The sequence below is a fragment of the Serinus canaria genome, chromosome 22 (assembly GCF_022539315.1).
Source record: "Serinus canaria isolate serCan28SL12 chromosome 22, serCan2020, whole genome shotgun sequence".
Classification (NCBI taxonomy): Eukaryota; Metazoa; Chordata; class Aves; order Passeriformes; family Fringillidae; genus Serinus; species Serinus canaria.
Genome location: NC_066335.1, coordinates 542,674 through 561,345, shown reverse-complemented (window position 1 = coordinate 561,345; position 18,672 = coordinate 542,674). Strand labels below are relative to the sequence as shown.

General features: G+C 45.8%; 3 protein-coding genes across 3 annotated transcripts; all 3 read left to right on the top strand.

Moving 5' to 3' along the window:
• Window positions 1-240: 240 nt before the first annotated feature.
• On the top strand, window positions 241-4,851 carry LOC108963210 (gastrokine-2-like). The gene is made up of 5 exons (XM_050982748.1): window positions 241-303; window positions 2,801-2,965; window positions 3,156-3,266; window positions 3,705-3,846; window positions 4,664-4,851. Exons 1-5 carry the CDS (start codon window positions 241-243, stop codon window positions 4,849-4,851), a joined length of 669 nt encoding a protein of 222 aa, XP_050838705.1.
• Window positions 4,852-4,858: 7 nt separating this feature from the next.
• Window positions 4,859-10,414, top strand: LOC127060359 (uncharacterized). The gene is made up of 9 exons (XM_050982747.1): window positions 4,859-4,990; window positions 5,305-5,481; window positions 5,698-5,808; window positions 6,927-7,065; window positions 7,239-7,361; window positions 9,034-9,146; window positions 9,368-9,478; window positions 9,980-10,121; window positions 10,305-10,414. Exons 1-9 carry the CDS (start codon window positions 4,859-4,861, stop codon window positions 10,412-10,414), a joined length of 1,158 nt encoding a protein of 385 aa, XP_050838704.1.
• Window positions 10,415-10,474: 60 nt separating this feature from the next.
• Window positions 10,475-16,692, top strand: LOC115484405 (uncharacterized). The gene is made up of 9 exons (XM_050982746.1): window positions 10,475-10,542; window positions 10,835-11,018; window positions 11,240-11,350; window positions 11,868-12,006; window positions 12,180-12,297; window positions 14,570-14,687; window positions 14,911-15,021; window positions 15,932-16,073; window positions 16,586-16,692. Exons 1-9 carry the CDS (start codon window positions 10,475-10,477, stop codon window positions 16,690-16,692), a joined length of 1,098 nt encoding a protein of 365 aa, XP_050838703.1.
• Window positions 16,693-18,672: the final 1,980 nt, after the last annotated feature.

The following is an 18,672-nucleotide window of genomic DNA, read 5'->3' as shown; positions in this document are numbered from 1 at the left end:
TGGGCTGTTGGTGCATGTTGGTGGGTCGTGTCCAGCCTGTCACCCAACAGGCCCTAGGTCCTTCTTGGCAGGGCTGCTCTCGATATGTTCATTGACAGTTCTGAACTCCAGTTTTGGTTTTCCTAAATGCTGTTTTCTGGCTTTGTTTCTTTGATGCTCAGGTACTTGGGCCTTACCAATTGCCTCCCAGAGAGAATCGCTTCGTTATCTCCAGGAACAGACTCCAAAGCTTGAGCCCGTATGGAAAACGCATCCAAGCCCTGTGCAGAGGAATTCCCTCCTACCTCGCTTACCCAGCTCCTGGTGAGTCTGCTACTGACAGCCCTGGAGCTCCAAAATGTGCACAGGTTAACAGGATTACAAAAGAAGATTCAAGCAAACATGACCATGTCACTTACTGAGATCTGTGTTTTCTATGGCTTTTTGCACATCCATGTATACACACCCCAGGAAACCCAGCAGGTCTGTCACTCTCCTGCGTACAGCGAGCTGGAGCCATTCTCAGGAAGGTTCTGGGCTCTACCTCTTGACATAAATCTGGAATTTTTAGGCAACTAGTTGGAAGCATTTCAGCTATATTTTTATCTTCATATTTTCTCAGTTCAAATCTAATTGTTTTTTTCTTCTTCTTTCAGGATCAAACTTTTTAAGGGGATCAAACTTCTCATCAGGATGAAACTTCTTGGACTGAGATATTTCATGATTGAAATTTAACATTAATGAACGGCCTGTTTATTACTGTGGTTACTCCTGACAAAGTCTGCAGAAGAAAATTCATAGAACTGTGTACCCGTTAGTAAGATTTTTCTCCTTGATGATCTTCTCTTGATCACATTTTCAATCATTTATCTTTCTTCTGCTCTGTATGGAAGCTGTTGAGTCTCAGTAAAATTTATCATCAACCTACACTGGTCTGTGCTGTGTTTTTACAAACCCTTTGAAAAAACAGAAGCAATTCCAAAGACAAGTTGCAAAACTAATGTTCTTGCAAAATCCCAGTTTTGCCATTTAAAACTCTTCCAGTACAACTTCTCAGGGAGAGTTCACACTCAGGGAGAGTGCCTTGAGTAATTATTCATCAAAATTAGAAGAAAATGGTGCTATACCTACTAAAATGCCTGCTAAATTTTACCATCCCCAGGAGAGTAAAATACTATCAGCAAGGTCCAGCTGCTGGCAAAGCTGCTTTAACTTCATGCACTTAAGAGGAAAAATCTGTCAACAACTGTAAATTAATAAAGCTGGAAAGGTGTAAATGTCTCAGGGCTGCTTTGACAAGTCCACGGAGGCACAGATGCCTCAGCCCTCACCGCCACATTTTAGTGGGTGCTATGGTGACCCGATAACACACAGTATATTTTGGAAGGTGAAAAGGCTTTCACATATTTTGCCTAATGCAAAGCTTTTTATGTTCCTGTTTAAACCCTAGGATATCTCCGGTCTTAAGTTTGATGTGAATTTTCAAAAGTAAATAGTACATGTTAGAAAAATACTAGAAACATATTTAATTTTTCACTGCAAATGGATTCCTATTTGATAACTATCAGACTCCAGGAGGTCAAATGGTTCAGAAGTACAATCGCCATGTTTATCAAGTAGTTACTCCAGGAAATAATTTTCAGGGACAAATAACAGGGAAACAAATGACAAAATAATTCAATTCCAACACTTAGCATTTCTGCAGTGATTTCTGAAAACGTATAAAAGGTGGAGGGCTCACACTGCTCTTTCTACCTGCAGGAGCATCAGCTCTGCAGTCAGGATGCATCTCCCTGTAAGTATGCATGCTTTTCTTCCTTATGAACTGAAACTTTGATTCAAATCCAGGCCTTTATCTCTCAGAAGGGCTTCTGCTTCTCTGGGACACAAAAGCTTTCTCTGGGGACATTGTGCTCCTCCAGAAGGAGCGGCTCAGCCCCTGTTCCCCAGAAGAGCTGAGGAGGTAAGGGTTTTCTTCAGGGCACATTATTCAGAAAACAGGAAGCCTAATCCATGCCCATTATTGTCAATGCTTTTGCACAACTTTGGCACTCTGCACTAGTGCATCAAGCCCTTCCCTGTAGTGCCAGAGCAGAAGAAATGGAAAAGCTTTCTCCTCACTCTTGTGAAATAGCTGTGTGTGCCTGCACAGCTCTGAGAAACAACTTGAGGTTCAGCTCTTGAAAGGACAAGTGTGAAATGTGTCTACTTTGAGCACGCTGGGGTAAAGCAAGGTGCCTCCCTTTGGGGGCACTGATGCAATCCCAGGCTGAAAGCAAAGAAAGGATCCAAGGAGGACCCTTCACCATCAGATTAGGAAAAGGGAAGGAGGACTCTCATGACCAGATTTGTCAGCCAGAGTTGCAGTTACATTTTGTATTTGATTTTCATTTCAGATTTGGACTGCAGTCCTTCTAGGACTTGTCCTGACTCCAGCCCTTGCTGATTACGTGAGTACAAATGAACAATTCCACATGCATGGCTACTCTGCCTCTATTCCCTGCTTCATGAAATCTCCTTCATTCTTCTCTAACACTTTGAAGGAAAAAAATTGAAGTCTTCTCAAACAGTTGAAACTCTAAAGGAAGCAAATCACAGGTGTCAGATGCAGCAATGATTCATGGAATCCTTGAAAAGAATTCTTACAGCTATTGCCCAATACCAATGCCTTGATTCTGGGTCTATTTGAAAATACTGAGGCCACTTCTGGCTCTTAGAGGGGGGGACAGAACTTCTTCTATTGTAGCAAGGGTTTTTTAAAAGCAAGGAACACAACACTGACTAATGTTACCATCTAAAAGTGCTCCATTTGGTTTTCCAGTCTCAGCAGACAAAAGGAAACCAGCAAATCATCTACGGTGGAAACTCTCAAATCACTATCGGCGGGATCTCACAAGGTGTGAAGATCAATAGTCAAACAAGGGTGGTAATCATCGAGCAAAAGAGTGAAAATTTATCATGGAAAACCATCTGGAACTACGACAGGGTGAGTGGATGGGAGTGGGATTGTTAGAAAGGTGACCAGGGATGGGGCTTGTTTCTGTATTCTGATCATCTGAAGTAAACAAGGTGGGGTAGAAACTCTTGCTATTTGTTACTGCTTCCATCCCGACTTTGAACCAACCTCAAGAGCTGGAGAAACTGAATTGTGAATGCGAAATACTTTTCTTTTACAGGGTGTAATTGCAACCAAAGTCATGCAAGAGAACACCTGCTACATTTCCATCATGAACAGAACTGGCATACCCAGTTTTAATAATCTGGCCCGACTGGCGGCAGAGAGAAGGGTAAGAATCCAAAGGAGTAGCACGTTCCTGGCCCTGGAGTTTATCTTGTTTCCCCTTCTGCTTCTTCTTTCCGGAGAGGTTCAGGTTATGTCTAGTGGCAGGATTTCCCTCCACTCAACAGTAATGTAGATTGGAAATTTGTTGTAGGAATGTTTTGCCAAAAGAAAGGGGCTGCATTATTTCCTCACCCAGCTCCACTTTCTCAGAGGATGTTGAACTCTGCAGATTGCTGGGGAAAACCATGTGCTTTTGCTACTGCCTTGAAGGCTTGCTAGTGGTCCTACAAACCACAAGGGATTAAAAGTTGTCCCTAAGGGCAGTTGGGACTCAGACAAGCAGCCCCAAGTCATCCTCCCAGAGCTAGGAATATCTCAACCAGGAACCAGCTCCTGACACTCCATTTCCTGAGCTTGCTGAATGCTAGTTTTTTATGTTTAGAACTTGATGGGTGTTCTTGGAAGACCTACCAAGGAGATCACCTTTGTCACCAATGGATTGGTCAACAACCTCTACTCCTATGGAATAGAAATCTCAGCTATGTGCAGTGGACTCACCACCTACATGGCTTACGAAGTTCAGGGTGAGTGAATTCATGGCAATTCTGAGTGTTACTGACCTGGCCTTTTTGTCTCCTGGGGCATGACTAAGGCACAATTGCTGCTCTTCCACCTCAAAGCCATAGAAACCAGGGGCTTCAGCAGTTGCATAAAGGGTTTGGCACCTCGGCAGATTGAGACTGAAACAGGGCAGGCTCAGAACCCCAATAAATGACCCAAACCAAACACCTAGAGTGTCTTTCTGGGAAGCTTAGTGAGTGTTTTGGCCCACACCTGAGCTACCCTGTAATACCCAGTCAAGAAGAAGGGTTGTTCTAGGAACAACTGTCCTTCAGGTCAGAGCTTGCTAATGAGTTAACCCAGGCAGACTCCAAAACCTTGTGCTTCACAACACTAAACCAAGTTCCTTCCTCCCCTTAGGTTTTTCCCTGGGGCAATGATCCCACTCCCTAGAGGTTAATGACCTACACTTGGTAGGATTCTTCCAGAATGTCACAGCCCATGTGACAGGGCCCATGAATTGGCAGCAGCCTCCCCATGTAATGCCCAGCCATTGGGACTTGCAGGAGAGAGTGCAAATGAGCGCCAATTTCTGCCCAGGAAGCCCCAAAGAGTGTTCAAGAGCAGATCTTTGTGAGCATTCCTGGCTGAGCCACAGAGCCGGTGCTCTTTGGGACTCCAAGAGAATCTGTCCCTTGCAAAGCTCAAACATTCCCAGAGCAGCAATTCTTCATACGTGTGTGTTCTCTGAGCATCATCACCACCCTCCTGTAGAAGGGCAGCCAAGGTCATTAGGCATCAGCTCATGGGGTTTTGTTTCGTCCTTTCTTGTATTCCAAGGATTCCAAGTGAATCTGGGATCCTGTATTACACTCCAAGTCTTGAGAGCTGTGGATCTGAGGTACTGCAATAGCAATGACAACTGGAATGGCATTGGAAATGGCAATTGGAATGGCAATGGCAACTGGAATGGCAATTGGAATATCACTGGCAATTGGAATGGCAATTTCCCGGTGAGAAAACCATAGACCTTGCATGTCATTAGGAAAATGGCAGTGGGGGGAACCCGAGCTGCTGCCCAAAGCCAACCCTGATGCCCTTCTTGCCTGGCATCTCCTCATTGAGAGCTTCCTGCTTGAAGGTTCAGATGCCTTTAAAGGGGTATGGGTGAGCAGTGGTTTCCATCCAAGCCCTTGAGCATGAATTCATTCTGGCCAGTGCTCTAGCATGCATCAACCTCTAAAGGCAGCAGATGGCAGCTGTCAGATGCAGCACTGATTCACCAAATCCACAAAAAGAATTCTTATGGCCTCTGTCCACTGCCACAGCCTTGATTCTGGGTCCTTTGGAAAAGACTGAGGGCAGTACCAGCACTTCTAGAGGCAGCACTTCTTCCATTGTATCAGGGATTTTTTGGAAGCTTTGGGGACATCAGTGTCTCTATTCAAAGGTGAAATGTCTTCTTTCCCTTGGCTTTTTAGTCTCAGCAGATTCCAGGTGGCATCTTCAACAATACACAGGGCAACATCTTCAACAACACTCAAGTCATCATTGGTGGCCAATCCCAAATTGTGTCCATCAACTGGCAATGGCGTGTGGCTGTCATTGAGCAAAGCAGCTTCAATGGGTCCTGGAAAACCATCTGGAACTACAATGCGGTGAGTGGCACGGATGGGGCTTGTTTAAATACATCCAAGGAGATTGCCTGCTTGTATGACTGGCCCAGGGATGGCAATTGTTTCTTTATTCTGAATGTTTGGAGCCCACAGCAGGGTAAACTCTCAGAATTTGTTATGCTTTCAATCCTGACTTTATCAAATGTAAACTGCAGGAAGATACTGAATTTTGAACTCTAAATTATTTTCATTTCACAGGGTGTCATTGCAACCAAAGTCCCACAACAGAACGCCTGCTACATTTCCACCATGAACAGAAGCCAGATGCCCCTCTTTGATAACCTGGCCCGCCTGGCAGAAGAGAGCAGGGTAAGATACCAAAGGAGTAGCAGATTCCTGGCCCTGAAGAGCATCGGTCCTTTTCATCATGTGATCTTTCTTTCTGGACATGAACAGGTTGTCTCTAGTGGCAGATTTTCCAGTCTCTTAACAATAATGCTGAGTAGGAATTTGTTGTAGGAATGCTTTATTAAAAGAAAGGGTCTGCATTATTCCCTCACCCAGATCTACTCTCTGTGAGGATACTGAGCTCTGCAACCTGCTGGGCAAACCCTTGCTCTGTGGAGCCCTTCAAGGGCCTTAATCCTATTCACAAGCCAGGATCTCAAAATTCTTCACAGACTTTTCACTACGAATTTGCATTGATCATCTCAGAACTTAGCCTTGTAGCTACTTGTGGCCAGACTCCCTTTTGAATTGTGGTGTGAGAGAACATCTCCCCAATGCTCAGCTTTTCTTCCACATTCATGGGATGAGCTACCACAGGAGGCCTCTGGCCCTAGCTGACAGAGCAGAGGGAACCAAGGGTCTCAGAGGAAAGCAGAGGAAAGCAGGCAGTGCCTTGGGCCAGGCCACAAAGCACTCCAGGAGGAAAGGAGAGCGGCAATTCATTTGAAATGAAGCTCACAGGGGGCGTTCAGAAAGATGTGTCCTACTCGAGCACCCAGGGGTCTCAGTGAGGGGCCCTAAGCACCAATGGCAAATAGTCTGAGAGCAAGTGTATCTGCCCAGACTTGCTGCTGCCCTCTGTGGTTCCAGCTTAGAATGGGATGCAGGATGAGACTTCTGCCAGCCTTCCATTTGACAGCCTAGATTCCCCTGAGGGGTAAGGCCAATGACTGAGCAAATGCATTGGAAGGAGCTCTGGCTCCACAGAGTGCCCACACTCCTCCTCATCAGCCTTTCCTTGTGCTGCCACTTCCCTTCAGGCTCCCTGCACACTGACTGACTTAGAAACATCTGCCTTTGGAGCTGCCATCAAGGCTTGCCAGTGGTGCCACAGGCCCCCAGGTGATTAAAAGCCATCCCAAAAAGAAAATTTAGACCCAAACACCCAGCCATGAGATATCATTCCACAGTTAGGAACAGACTAAGCAGGAACCTGCTCCCAGCAATGAGCTTGCTGACTGCTGTTTTTCAATGTTTAGAACATGATTGGCCTCTTTGGAAGACATACCGAGATCACCTATGTCGCCAGTGGACTGGTCAACAACCTCTACTCCTATGGAGCAGACATCATGGCTACGTGCAGCGGGTTCACCACCTATATGGCTTACGAAGTTAACTGTGAGTGCAAGCATGGCAATTCTGAGAGTTCCTGACCTGGCCTCTTTTTTCCTTGGGGCGTGACTCAGGCACAGTTGCTGCTCTTCCACCTCAAAACCCAAAGAAATCCCCCTGCAGAACGTCAGCCAAGGTCTTAGGCATCAGCTTATGGGGTTTTGTCTTTTCTTTTCCAGCTTTCCAAGGACCCCAGGTGAATCTGGGACCATGCATGACCCTCGATGTCCTGAGAGTTGTAGAGCTGAAGTACTGCAATAGCAACGGCAATTGGAATGGCATCTGGAACAACAATTGGAATGGCAACTGGAACAACAACTGGAACGGCAACTGGAATGGCAATGGCATCTGGAACAACTGGAATGGCAGTTGGAATGGCAACTGGAACAACTGGAACAACAATTGGAATGGCATCTGGAACAACAACTGGAATGGCAATGGCATCTGGAACAACTGGAACAACAACAACTGGACTGGCATTGGCAACAACTGGAACAACTGGAATAACAATTGGAATGGTAACTGGAACAACTGGAACAACAGTTGGAATGGCAACTGGAGCAACAACTGGAATGGCAACTGGAACAACAGCTGGAATGGCAACTGGAACAACAGCTGGAATGGCAACTGGAACAACTGGACTGGCATGGGCAACAACTGGAACAACTGGAACTGGAATGGCAATTGGAATGGCATTGGCAATGGCATCTGGAACAACTGGAATAACAATTGGAATGGCAACTGGAACAACTGGAACGGCAACTGGAACAACAACTGGAATAACAACTGGAATGGCATCTGGAACAAAAACTGGAATGGCATCTGGAACAACTACTGGAACAACAACTGCAATAACAATTGGAATGGCATTTGGAATGGCAATAGCAACTGGAATGGCAACTGGAATGGCATTGGCAACATCTGGAACAACTGGAACAATTGGAATGGCAACTGGAACAACTGGAACAGCAATTGGAATGGCAACTGGAATAATTGGAATGGCATCTGGAACAACAACTGTAATGGCAACTGGTACAACAATTGGAATGGCATCTGGAACAACAACTGGAACAACTGGAATAACAACTGGAATGGCATTGGCAACATCTGGAACAACATTTGGAATGGCAATGGCAACTGGAACAACAACTGGAATGGCAATGGCATCTGGAACAACTGGAATGGCATTTGGAATGGCAATGGCATCTGGAACAACTGGAATGGCACTGGCAATGGCATCTGGAATAATTGGAATGGCACTGGCAATGGCATCTGGAACAACTGGAATGGCAGCTGGAACAACAACTGGAATGGCATTTGGAATGGCAACAACTGGAACAACAACTGGAATGGCATTGGCAACATCTGGAACAACAATTGGAATGGCATCGGCAATGGCAACTGGAATGGCATTTGGAATGGCAATGGCATTTGGAATGGCAATGGCATCTGGAACAGCAGCTGGAATGGCAATTTCCCGGTGAGAAACCTTAGGCTTTAGATTTCTTAGAACCAAATGGGGGGATCCCGAGCTGCAGCCCAAAGCCAACCCTGATGCCCTTCTTGCCGGGCATCTCCATCTTTTGAGAGGGTGCAGATGCTGAAAGAGAGCAATGGGTGAGCAGTGCTTTCCATCCAAGCCCTTTGAGAAGGGATTTACTCTGGCCTGTGCTCTAGCATGCATCAACCTCTAATGGCAGCAGATGGCAGCTGTCAGATGCAGCAATGATTCACTGAATCCATGAAAAGAATTCTTATGGCCTCTGCCCACTGCCACAGCCTTGATTCTGGGTCCTTTGGAAAGGACTGAGGGAAGTGCAGGCACTCCTCAGGGGGCAGGACTTCTTGTATTGTAGCAGGGATTTTTTGGAAGCTTTGGGGACATAATTTTCTCCCTTCAAAGGCAAAACTTCTTCTTTCCCTTGGCTTTTTAGTTTCAGCAGATTCCAGGTGGCATGTTCAACAACACTCAAGTCATCATTGGTGGCCAGTCCCAAATTGTGACTATCAACAGACAATGGCGTGTGGCTGTCATTGAGCAAAGGAGCTTCAGCAGGTCCTGGAAAACCATCTGGAACTACAACACGGTGAGTGCCACGGACGGGGCTCCTTCAAAAAGCATCCAAGGAGTCTGGCTGCTCATATTCCTGGCCCAGGCATGGCGATTGTTCCTTTATTCTGAATGTTTAGAGCCCACAATGAGGGGCAGCAGAACTCAGCATTAAGTATGGTTTCCATCACGACTTTATGCCAATGTTAATCCTTGAAGGAAACTGAATTGTAAATGCGGAATACTTTTCTTTTACAGGGTGTCATTGCAACCAAAGTCCCACAAGAGGACACCTGCTACATTTCCATCATGAACAGAAATGAGATGCCCAGCTTTGATAACCTGGCCCGCCTGGCAGAAGAGAGCAGGGTAAGGTTCCAAAGGAGTAGCAGGTTTCTGGCCCCAGAAATCATCCGTCCATTTCTTCATGTGCTTCTTTCTGGGCAGGATCAGGTTGTGTCTTGTGGCAGTTTCCCCTCTCTCAACAGTAATGCTGAGTAGGAATTTGCTGTAGGAATGCTTTTCCAAAAGAAAGGGGCTGCATTATTCCCTCCCCCACTTACCTGGAGGATGTAGAGCTGTGCAGCTTGCTGGGTAAACCTGTTCTTTGTAGAGCCCTTCAGTGCTTTCTTTGCGCTGCCATTTCCCCTCAAGTTCCATTCACCTTGACTCCCCTAGAATGAGCTCTGCCTTTGGAGCTCCCTTCAAGGCTTGCTGGTGGTCCCACAGGCCCCCCAGGGAATTAAAAGGCCTCCCTTAGAGCAGTTGGGAATCGAAGACCCAGCCCTGCGTCATCATTGCAGAGGAACAGGCCTAGCAGGAGCCACCTCTCTGCCCTTACCTTCCTGAATGCTGCTGTTTGATATTTAGAATCTGATTGACGGTTTTGAAAGTCCGACCACGGGGATCACCTATGTCACCAGTGGACTGGTCAACAACCTCAACTCCTACGGAATAGACATCACGGCTATGTGCAGCGGGCTCACCACCTACATGGCTTATCAAGTCAACAGTGAGTGCAAGCATGGCCATTCTGAGTGTTCCTGACCTGGCCTTATTTTCCCCTTGGGGTGTCACTCAGGCAGAGTTGTTGCTCTTCCACCACACAACCTAAAGAAATCCCCCTGAAGAACTTCAGCCAAGGTCTTAGGCACCAGCTCATGGGGTTTTGTCTTTTCTCTTCCAGCTTTCAAAGGACCCCAGGTGAATCTGGGATCATGCATTACCCTCGATGTCCTGAGAGCTGTGGACCTGAACTACTGCAATAGCAACGGCAGTATCAATTTCCCGGTGAGAAAACCTTAGCCCTTAGCCTTCTTGAACCAAACCGGGGAGAACCCGAGCTGCTGCCCAAAGCCAACCCTGATGCCCTTCTTGCCTGGCATCTCCTCATTGAGAGCTTCCTGCTTGAAGGTTCAGATGCCTTTAAAGGGGTATGGGTGAGCAGTGGTTTCCATCCAAGCCCTTGAGCATGAATTCATTCTGGCCTGTGCTCTAGCATGCATCAACCTCTAAAGGCAGCAGATGGCAGCTGTCAGATGCAGCACTGATTCAACGAATCCACAAAAAGAATTCTTATGGCCTCTGTCCACTGCCACAGCCTTGATTCTGGGTCCCTTGGAAAAATCTGAGTGCAGGGCTTGCACTCCCAGAGGGGGCATCAGTTGTTGTATTGTAGCAGGGATTTTTCAGAAAATCTGGGGACATAATTGGGTCCCTTCAAAGGCGAAACTTCTTCTTCCCCTTGGCTTTTCAGACTCAGCAGATTCCCAGCGGCATCTTCAACAACACTCAAGTCATCATTGGTGGCCAGTCCCAAATTGTGACTATCAACTGGCAATGGCGTGTGGCTGTCATTGAGCAAAGGAACATCAGCGGGTCCTGGAAAACCATCTGGAACTACGACACGGTGAGTGGCACGGACGGGGCTCCTTCAAAAAGCATCCAAGGAGTCTGGTTGCTTGCACAACTGGCCCAGGCATGGCGATTGTTCCATTATTCTGGATGTTTGGAGCCCACACTTTGGGGCACTCACACTCAGCATTTGTTAGGATTTCCATGCCAAGTTTATCCCAGCCTTAACAGTTGGAAAAAACTGAATTTTGAGTGCTGAATAATTTCATTTCACAGGGTGTCATTGCAACCAAAGCCCCACAACAGAACGCCTGCTACATTTCCATCATGAACAGAAGCCAGATGCCCCTCTTTGATAACCTGGCCCGCCTGGCAGAAGAGAGCAGGGTAAGATTCAGGAGGGGCAGCAGGTTCCTTGCTTCAAGATCATCTGTACATTTCTTCCTGTGCTTCTTCTTTCCAGAGAAAATCAATAGTCCCTAGTGGCAGACTTGACACACTTTCTTTTCATTTACCAGAAATACAGATGAGTAATTTGTTTTAGGAATGCTTTGCCAAAAGAAGAAGGGGCTGCAACATTCCCCGGACCACTTTCTCTGAGGATGTTGGCCTCTACAGCTTGCTGGGCACACCTTTTCTTTGTAGAGCCCTTCAGTGCTTTTGTTGTGCTGCCACTTCCCCTCAAGTTCCCTAGACCTTGACTCCTGTAGAACCAGCTCTGCCTTTGAAGCTACCTTCAAGGCTTACTAGTGGTCCCACAGGCCCCCAGGGGATTAAAAGATGTCCCTAAAGGCAGTTGGGAATCAAACACAAGTCCAGAGTCCTCCTCCCAGAGCGAGGAATAGAGCTAGCAGGAACCTGCTCCCAGCAATGAGCTTGCTGACTGCTGTTTTTCAATGTTTAGAACATGATTGGCCTCTTTGGAAGACATACCGAGATCACCTTTGTCACCAGTGGACTGGTCAACAACCTCTACTCCTACGGAATAGAGATCATGGCTATGTGCAGTGGACTCCCCACCTACATGGCTACCGAAGTTAACAGTGAGTGCAAGCATGGCAATTCTGAGAGTTCCTGACCTGGCCTCTTTTTCCCTTGGGGCGTGACTCAGGCACAGTTGCTGCTCTTCCACCTCAAAACCCAAAGAAATCCCCCTGCAGAACGTCAGCCAAGGTCTTAGGCATCAGCTTATGGGGTTTTGTCTTTTCTTTTCCAGCTTTCCAAGGACCCCAGGTGAATCTGGGACCATGCATGACCCTCGATGTCCTGAGAGTTGTAGAGCTGAAGTACTGCAATAGCAACGGCAATTGGAATGGCATCTGGAACAACAATTGGAACGGCAACTGGAACAACAACTGGAATGGCATTGGCAATGGCAACTGGAATGGCAACTGGAACAACTGGAACAACAATTGGAATGGCAACTGGAACAACAACTGGAATGGCAATGGCATCTGGAACAACTGGAACAACAATTGGAATGGCAACTGGAACAACAACTGGAACGGCAACTGGAACAACAACTGGAACAACAATTGGAATGGCAACTGGAACAACAACTGGAACGGCAACTGGAACAACAACTGGAATGGCATTGGCAATGGCAACTGGAATGGCAACTGGAACAACTGGAACAACAATTGGAATGGCAACTGGAACAACAACTGGAATGGCAACTGGAACAACTGGAACAATAACTGGAATGGCAACTGGAACAACAACTGGAACGGCAACTGGAACAACAACTGGAACAACAATTGGAATGGCAACTGGAACAACAACTGGAATGGCAATGGCAACTGGAACAACTGGAATGGCATTGGCAATGGCAACTGGAATGGCAACTGGAACAACTGGAACAACAATTGGAATGGCAACTGGAACAACAGTTGGAATGGCAACTGGAACAACTGGAATGGCATTGGCAATGGCAACTGGAACAACTGGAACAACAATTGGAATGGCATCTGGAACAACAACTGGAATGGCATCTGGAACAACTGGAACAACAACTGGAACGGCAACTGGAACAACAACTGGAACAACTGGAACAACAGTTGGAATGGCAACTGGAACAACTGGAACAACAGCTGGAATGGCAACTGGAACAACTGGAACAACAGTTGGAATGGCAACTGGAACAACAACTGGAATGGCATCGGCAACATCTGGAACAACTGGAACAACAACTGGAATGGCAACTGGAATAACAACTGGAATGGCAATGGCAACTGGAACAACTGGAATGGCATTGGCAATGGCAACTGGAACAACTGGTACAACAATTGGAATGGCAACTGGAACAACAACTGGAATGGCAATGGCATCTGGAACAATAATTGGAATGGCAATAGCATCTGGAACAATAACTGGTCTGGCATTGGCAATGGCATCTGGAATGGCAACTGGAACAACTGGAACAACAACTGGAATGGCATCTGGAACAATAACTGGAATGGCAATGGCAACTGGAACAATAACTGGAATGGCAATGGCAACTGGAACAATAACTGGTCTGGCATTGGCAATGGCAACTGGAATGGCAACTGGAACAACAATTGGAATGGCAACTGGAACAACTGGAATGGCACCTGGAACAACAACTGGACTGGCATCGGCAACAACTGGAACAACAACTGGAACAACTGGAATGGCATTGGCAATGGCAACTGGAATGGCATTTGGAATGGCATCGGGAATGGCAACTGGAATGGCATTTGGAATGGCAACGGCAACTGGAACAACTGGATTGGCAATGGCAATGGTAACTGGAACGGCAACTGGAACAATTGGAATGGCATTTGGAATGGCAATGGAAACTGGAACAATTGGAATGGCATTGGCAATGGCATCTGGAACAACTGGAATGGCATTGGCAATGGCACCTGGAACAATTGGAATGGTATTGGCAATGGCATCTGGAACAACTGGAATGGATTTGGCAACAACAGCTGGAACAACAACTGGAATGGAAATGGCAACTGGAATGGCATTTGGAATGGCAATGGCATTTGGAATGGCAATGGCATCTGGAACAGCAGCTGGAATGGCAATTTCCCGGTGAGAAACCTTAGGCTTTAGATTTCTTAGAACCAAATGGGGGGATCCCGAGCTGCAGCCCAAAGCCAACCCTGATGCCCTTCTTGCCGGGCATCTCCATCTTTTGGGAGGGTGCAGATGCTGAAAGAGAGCAATGGGTGAGCAGTGCTTTCCATCCAAGCCCTTTGAGAAGGGATTTACTCTGGCCTGTGCTCTAGCATGCATCAACCTCTAATGGCAGCAGATGGCAGCTGTCAGATGCAGCAATGATTCACTGAATCCATGAAAAGAATTCTTATGGCCTCTGCCCACTGCCACAGCCTTTTTTTTGTTTTTTATTTTAAATATCTCTTCCTCATTTGAAAATATAACTCTATTGCCATCCCTCCCTACATCAGGGCACTTATTCTTCTCTTGCCGGGATTTTTTGTAAATATATGGTGTGAGACCTAGCTACTTGCACAATCTGAAAATATTTCATGTGGTTTTCTTATCTCAGGAGTCGGGTAACAACCCCGAAATCATCAGTGATAGAGATTCCCACATCTCCATCTCTGGTGGGGACTCTCATATTTCCATCTCTGGTGTCTCACAAAGCATAAGCATCAATAGCGAAACACAGGAAGCAACTATGGAGCAAAATAGCAACGATTTGTCTTGGAAAACCATCTGGAACTTCAACAGGGTGAGTGGCACAGAGAGGGCTTGTTCAAAAAGTGTCCAATGAGACTGGCTACTCATACAGCTGGCCCAGTGACTGGGATTGTTGCCTTTATACTAAATTTCTGAGTCCATGATACTGGGTAGAAACTCCCGGCATTTCCTATTGTTTCAATCCAAACCTTATTCAAGTGTTTACAGGTTGGGAAAAAACTGAATTGTGAGTACTGAATAATTTTATTTTACAGGGTATCATTGCAACAAAAGTGATGCCAGAGAGAACATGCTACATTTCCACCATGAACAGGAATGAGATGCCTACCTTTGCTGCACTTGTCAGAATGGCTGCAGAGAGGGGGGTAAGAATTTAATGGAGGAGTCACTTGGAATGTTGCTCAGTATTTGAAAGTAAACAGATGTGGAAGCCTGCTATTTTCAAAGCCTTTTAAACCATTGGTGTTTAGAAGTGATTTCTATCACACTGTTAATTATGTAGTTCAATTTATTTTGAATTACATTTTATTTTAAAAACTTCAAAAATAAGAATAAGCTCTTTAGGGTAAAGATTTGTCATTTTTAAATAATGTTTTTGATATCCTGGGTAATTTTCACATAGTTTGCAATGAGTTTTTATCCTGACCTCTTTTTAATACTCTCTTACAACACAAGAATGTAGATATGTGGTAAAGCACCCTTTATAATCTTCCACTCCTTGCATGGTAAAAAAATTAATTTCTTTAGGTTTAGGTGTAGTTGATTAAGAAAAATTATCCCAATATACTGGAAAATTTTAAATCATCTCAAAATGTTTGCAAATAACTACCATGTTAGCATGAGCTCCACCCATTAAATTAACACAGACATTTAAAAAATGGTATCAGCATTTAGCATACTCACCTTTGGTAGGCACTGGCTTCCACTGAAGATTCAGAACTGAGTCCTTAAAAAAATCAAGGCTTTAATGAACAAGAACAACTAGGGGGCAGAAGAAAACCAGCAGAGTGTTATCAGTAAAGGCATAGCAAAAAGATTCAGCTTTAGCTATAGATCATGGCTTGCCTCAAGGCTTGACTCCCTTAGAACAAGCTCGGCTTTGCAGCTGCCTTCAAGGCTTGCCAGTGGTCCCACAGGCCTCCAGGGGATTAAAAGGTGTTCCTAAAGGCAGTTTGGACTCAAACACAGCCCCGAGTCATTGCTGCAATGCTAGGAAGAGGCCTAGAAGGGAACCAGCTCCTGAGAGCTTGCTGAATGCTGGTATTTGTTCTTTAGAACCTGATCAGTGGTTTTGGAAGACCTACCACGAAGATCGCCTTTGTCACCGATGGATTGGTCAGCAACCTCATCTCCTATGGATCAGATGTCTTCTCTATGTGCAGTGGACTCACCACCTACATGACTTATGAAGTTCAGGGTGAGTGCAAGGAAAGGAATTCTGTCTCTGAGTGACCTGGCATTTGTTTCCCTTGGGGAATGACCAATGCACAATTGCTGCTCTTCCACTTTGAGCTGCACAGAAACCTGGGGCTTCAGCAGTTGTACAAAGGGATTGACATCTCCAAAGCCCAGGACCGAAACAAAGGCAAAGTCTCAACCTCCTTAAATGACCTGATCTATACCACTACTACCACTTTCTGTGAAGATTAAGGTGGCTTAAGTTGTGTAGCATCTTACACACTGATATCCTCTGCAATGCCTACACGAAGAGAAAGGGTAGCTCTAAGCACCATTGTTCTCTCATTTCTGTATTATAGACCCAGTGTTGTTTCATAACTTCAAAGAGATTCTTTGTCTATTCAATGATTTCTTATGCAGCAGCTGTGGACAATCTAGTTCACTTCAAGCAACAAAAATGAGCTCTTATCGATTATCTAAGTATATCTTTCCCCTGAACTAATTGTAATTTTTTTGTTTGTTTTTTTAAAGTACCCCAGTACAATCAACAATTATGCCTTGCACTTAACGTCTTGGGACTTGTGGAGCTGGAGTACTGCAATGGCAATGGACAGGTTGGAGAATCTTATCTTTCTTGAACCAAGATCCAGCCTTCAGAGCTGCTGCCCAAAGCCAACCCTGATACTGTTCTTCCCTGACATCTCTTCTTTCAAGAGTTTTGTTCTTCACGGTTCAGAAGCTGAAACAGATCATTTGTTGACTAGAGCTTTCAATTAAAAACCTTTTGCATAGATGACCTCCGGCTTGTTTCTCATTACTCTACCCTTCAATCATCTTTGAAACTTCCATGAAAATATTTTTATTGTTTCCCTTCTGCCCCATTTGAGCCCTTCAAATGCTTTTTTGACTGCCAGCTCTCAACACAGGACACAGACAAGGAGCTGGGCAAGCCCCAGGGTGTGGATAGTACACACAAGGCACTCACAGTTAGGACCTTCCTTCCCTGTTCAGGGAAAGATGCCTCACATTAAGAATCTTGATTCAGGTGGCACAAAAGGCAGAAAGAAAGAAGGGCAAAGCACTGATTTTGCCTTTTCTAGGGAAAGGGGAGTCTCTGTGGAACCTACCATGTTGCTCTTATAGAGCCCTCCATTTTCCAGTGCATAGCAAAGACTGGCTACAGGGCATTGTGTTGAACACTGACGTGGATGAAAATGTCCTCCAAAGATGCACACACAGTACAAACACAACTTGGTACCTATAAAATGAAAGATTTCTTCCATTTCTGCTGCCAGGAACATGTCTCTTTCCTGATAGCGAATTCCAGATTCTCTCTATGAGATCCTCCCAGTGTTCAGTAGTATGAAGTATCTCGGAAGCTAAGGACATAACCTGTCTCCATTTGGCATCCACAAGTCAGTCTGATTAGAAGACCTATAATTTTCCCCCTTGGTAGTTTATCACTTTCATTCACTGTACCTGACACCTCGCGTGAAGTATGACATGGATGCGAAACATGAAAAACTGTGTGCTCCATTCACAGTGCTGGCAGACTGCTGCACCTCCTCGGCACTCAGAGCTCCAGCAAGGCACCAGGCAGGAGCACAAGGACAGAGTGTGGCCCAGAGCAGCACAAGTGACAATTGGGCCTCCCCTTCCCAAACAAAGTAAGATCCCCTGGCTTTTCCAGGAACAGCTGCAATAATGATCCTCAGCGGTGGATGGCAGAGGAGAACACATCAGATCAGAGTGACACCAAGTCCCCATCAGGCCAGGCTGGCACTGCAGAGGAAGCTTTGGTGTGCAAACCCACCCTGAACTGCAGCCAAGGGCACAATCAGCACACGGGGACTGGCAGAACTGCTGTCAAATATAAAGCACTCTGGGAATTGGGAAGTGAGCTCCTCTGGGAGCTGGAAAAGGCACAGCAAAAAAGCAAATCCAAATTACCACAGGCTCCTGGGCCACCACTCTGTATATCAAGTTCAGAGAAAGATTAAAATTTACTTCCTAAATAACAGGGGATATAAAATGCCCCATATCACTGCTCCTCCCTCACACATGTTTTGCTACCTCTAGTTTCTGGTCCCTTTCTCAAATCAGCCCTTAGTCCATAATCAGGTGCTACTCTTCTGAAGAGGCTCTGTGAAGATTCAGGGCCACGTCTGAGAAGAAGAAAGAAGATCCTGTATGAGCTCAGAAAGGAAGGGCAGCAAAAGAACTCAGCAAGTCCTATGATTTAGAACCAACCTTGTGATCTCTAGGGACTCACATAACATTTTGAACATAGCAAGATAACCACGCCCTTGGTTTGAATGGTGCTTTTGGTCAGAGGCACAACTTCAGGCTGAGTCCTTCGCCACGCTGGCACAAAGCATCTCTGCACGTTCACTGGGAATCTCTGCTCTGCTTCTGATGATCATTGTTTTTCCTTTACAAATGGCTGTTAAATACACTGAGCCTACCACGACCACTTTTCTCTCACCTCCCTGTACGCCATGAATTCAGTCAGGCAGGTATCAAAGCCTCCTCTTATCAGAACACTTCCCCAGGAATCTCGTCAGGCTTCTGTGAACACAGGGCACCTGCCAAAACCCATTTTCAGACTTAACTTTGGG

Excerpts from the sequence above, each read along its gene's own strand:
- LOC108963210 (XM_050982748.1), top strand. The coding sequence starts at position 241 with ATGGAAAACGCATCCAAGCCCTGTGCAGAGGAATTCCCTCCTACCTCG. Across the intron at positions 2,966-3,155 it reads CCATCTGGAACTACGACAGG|GGTGTAATTGCAACCAAAGT; the intron begins GTGAGTGGATGG and ends TTTCTTTTACAG. Across the intron at positions 3,847-4,663 it reads CATGGCTTACGAAGTTCAGG|GATTCCAAGTGAATCTGGGA; the intron begins GTGAGTGAATTC and ends TTGTATTCCAAG.
- LOC127060359 (XM_050982747.1), top strand. The coding sequence starts at position 4,859 with ATGTCATTAGGAAAATGGCAGTGGGGGGAACCCGAGCTGCTGCCCAAA. Across the intron at positions 7,362-9,033 it reads CTGGAACAACAATTGGAATG|TCATCATTGGTGGCCAGTCC; the intron begins GCAACTGGAACA and ends ACAACACTCAAG. Across the intron at positions 9,479-9,979 it reads GCCTGGCAGAAGAGAGCAGG|AATCTGATTGACGGTTTTGA; the intron begins GTAAGGTTCCAA and ends TTTGATATTTAG.
- LOC115484405 (XM_050982746.1), top strand. The coding sequence starts at position 10,475 with ATGCCCTTCTTGCCTGGCATCTCCTCATTGAGAGCTTCCTGCTTGAAG. Across the intron at positions 10,543-10,834 it reads GTTCAGATGCCTTTAAAGGG|GCGAAACTTCTTCTTCCCCT; the intron begins GTATGGGTGAGC and ends GTCCCTTCAAAG. Across the intron at positions 11,351-11,867 it reads GCCTGGCAGAAGAGAGCAGG|AACATGATTGGCCTCTTTGG; the intron begins GTAAGATTCAGG and ends TTCAATGTTTAG.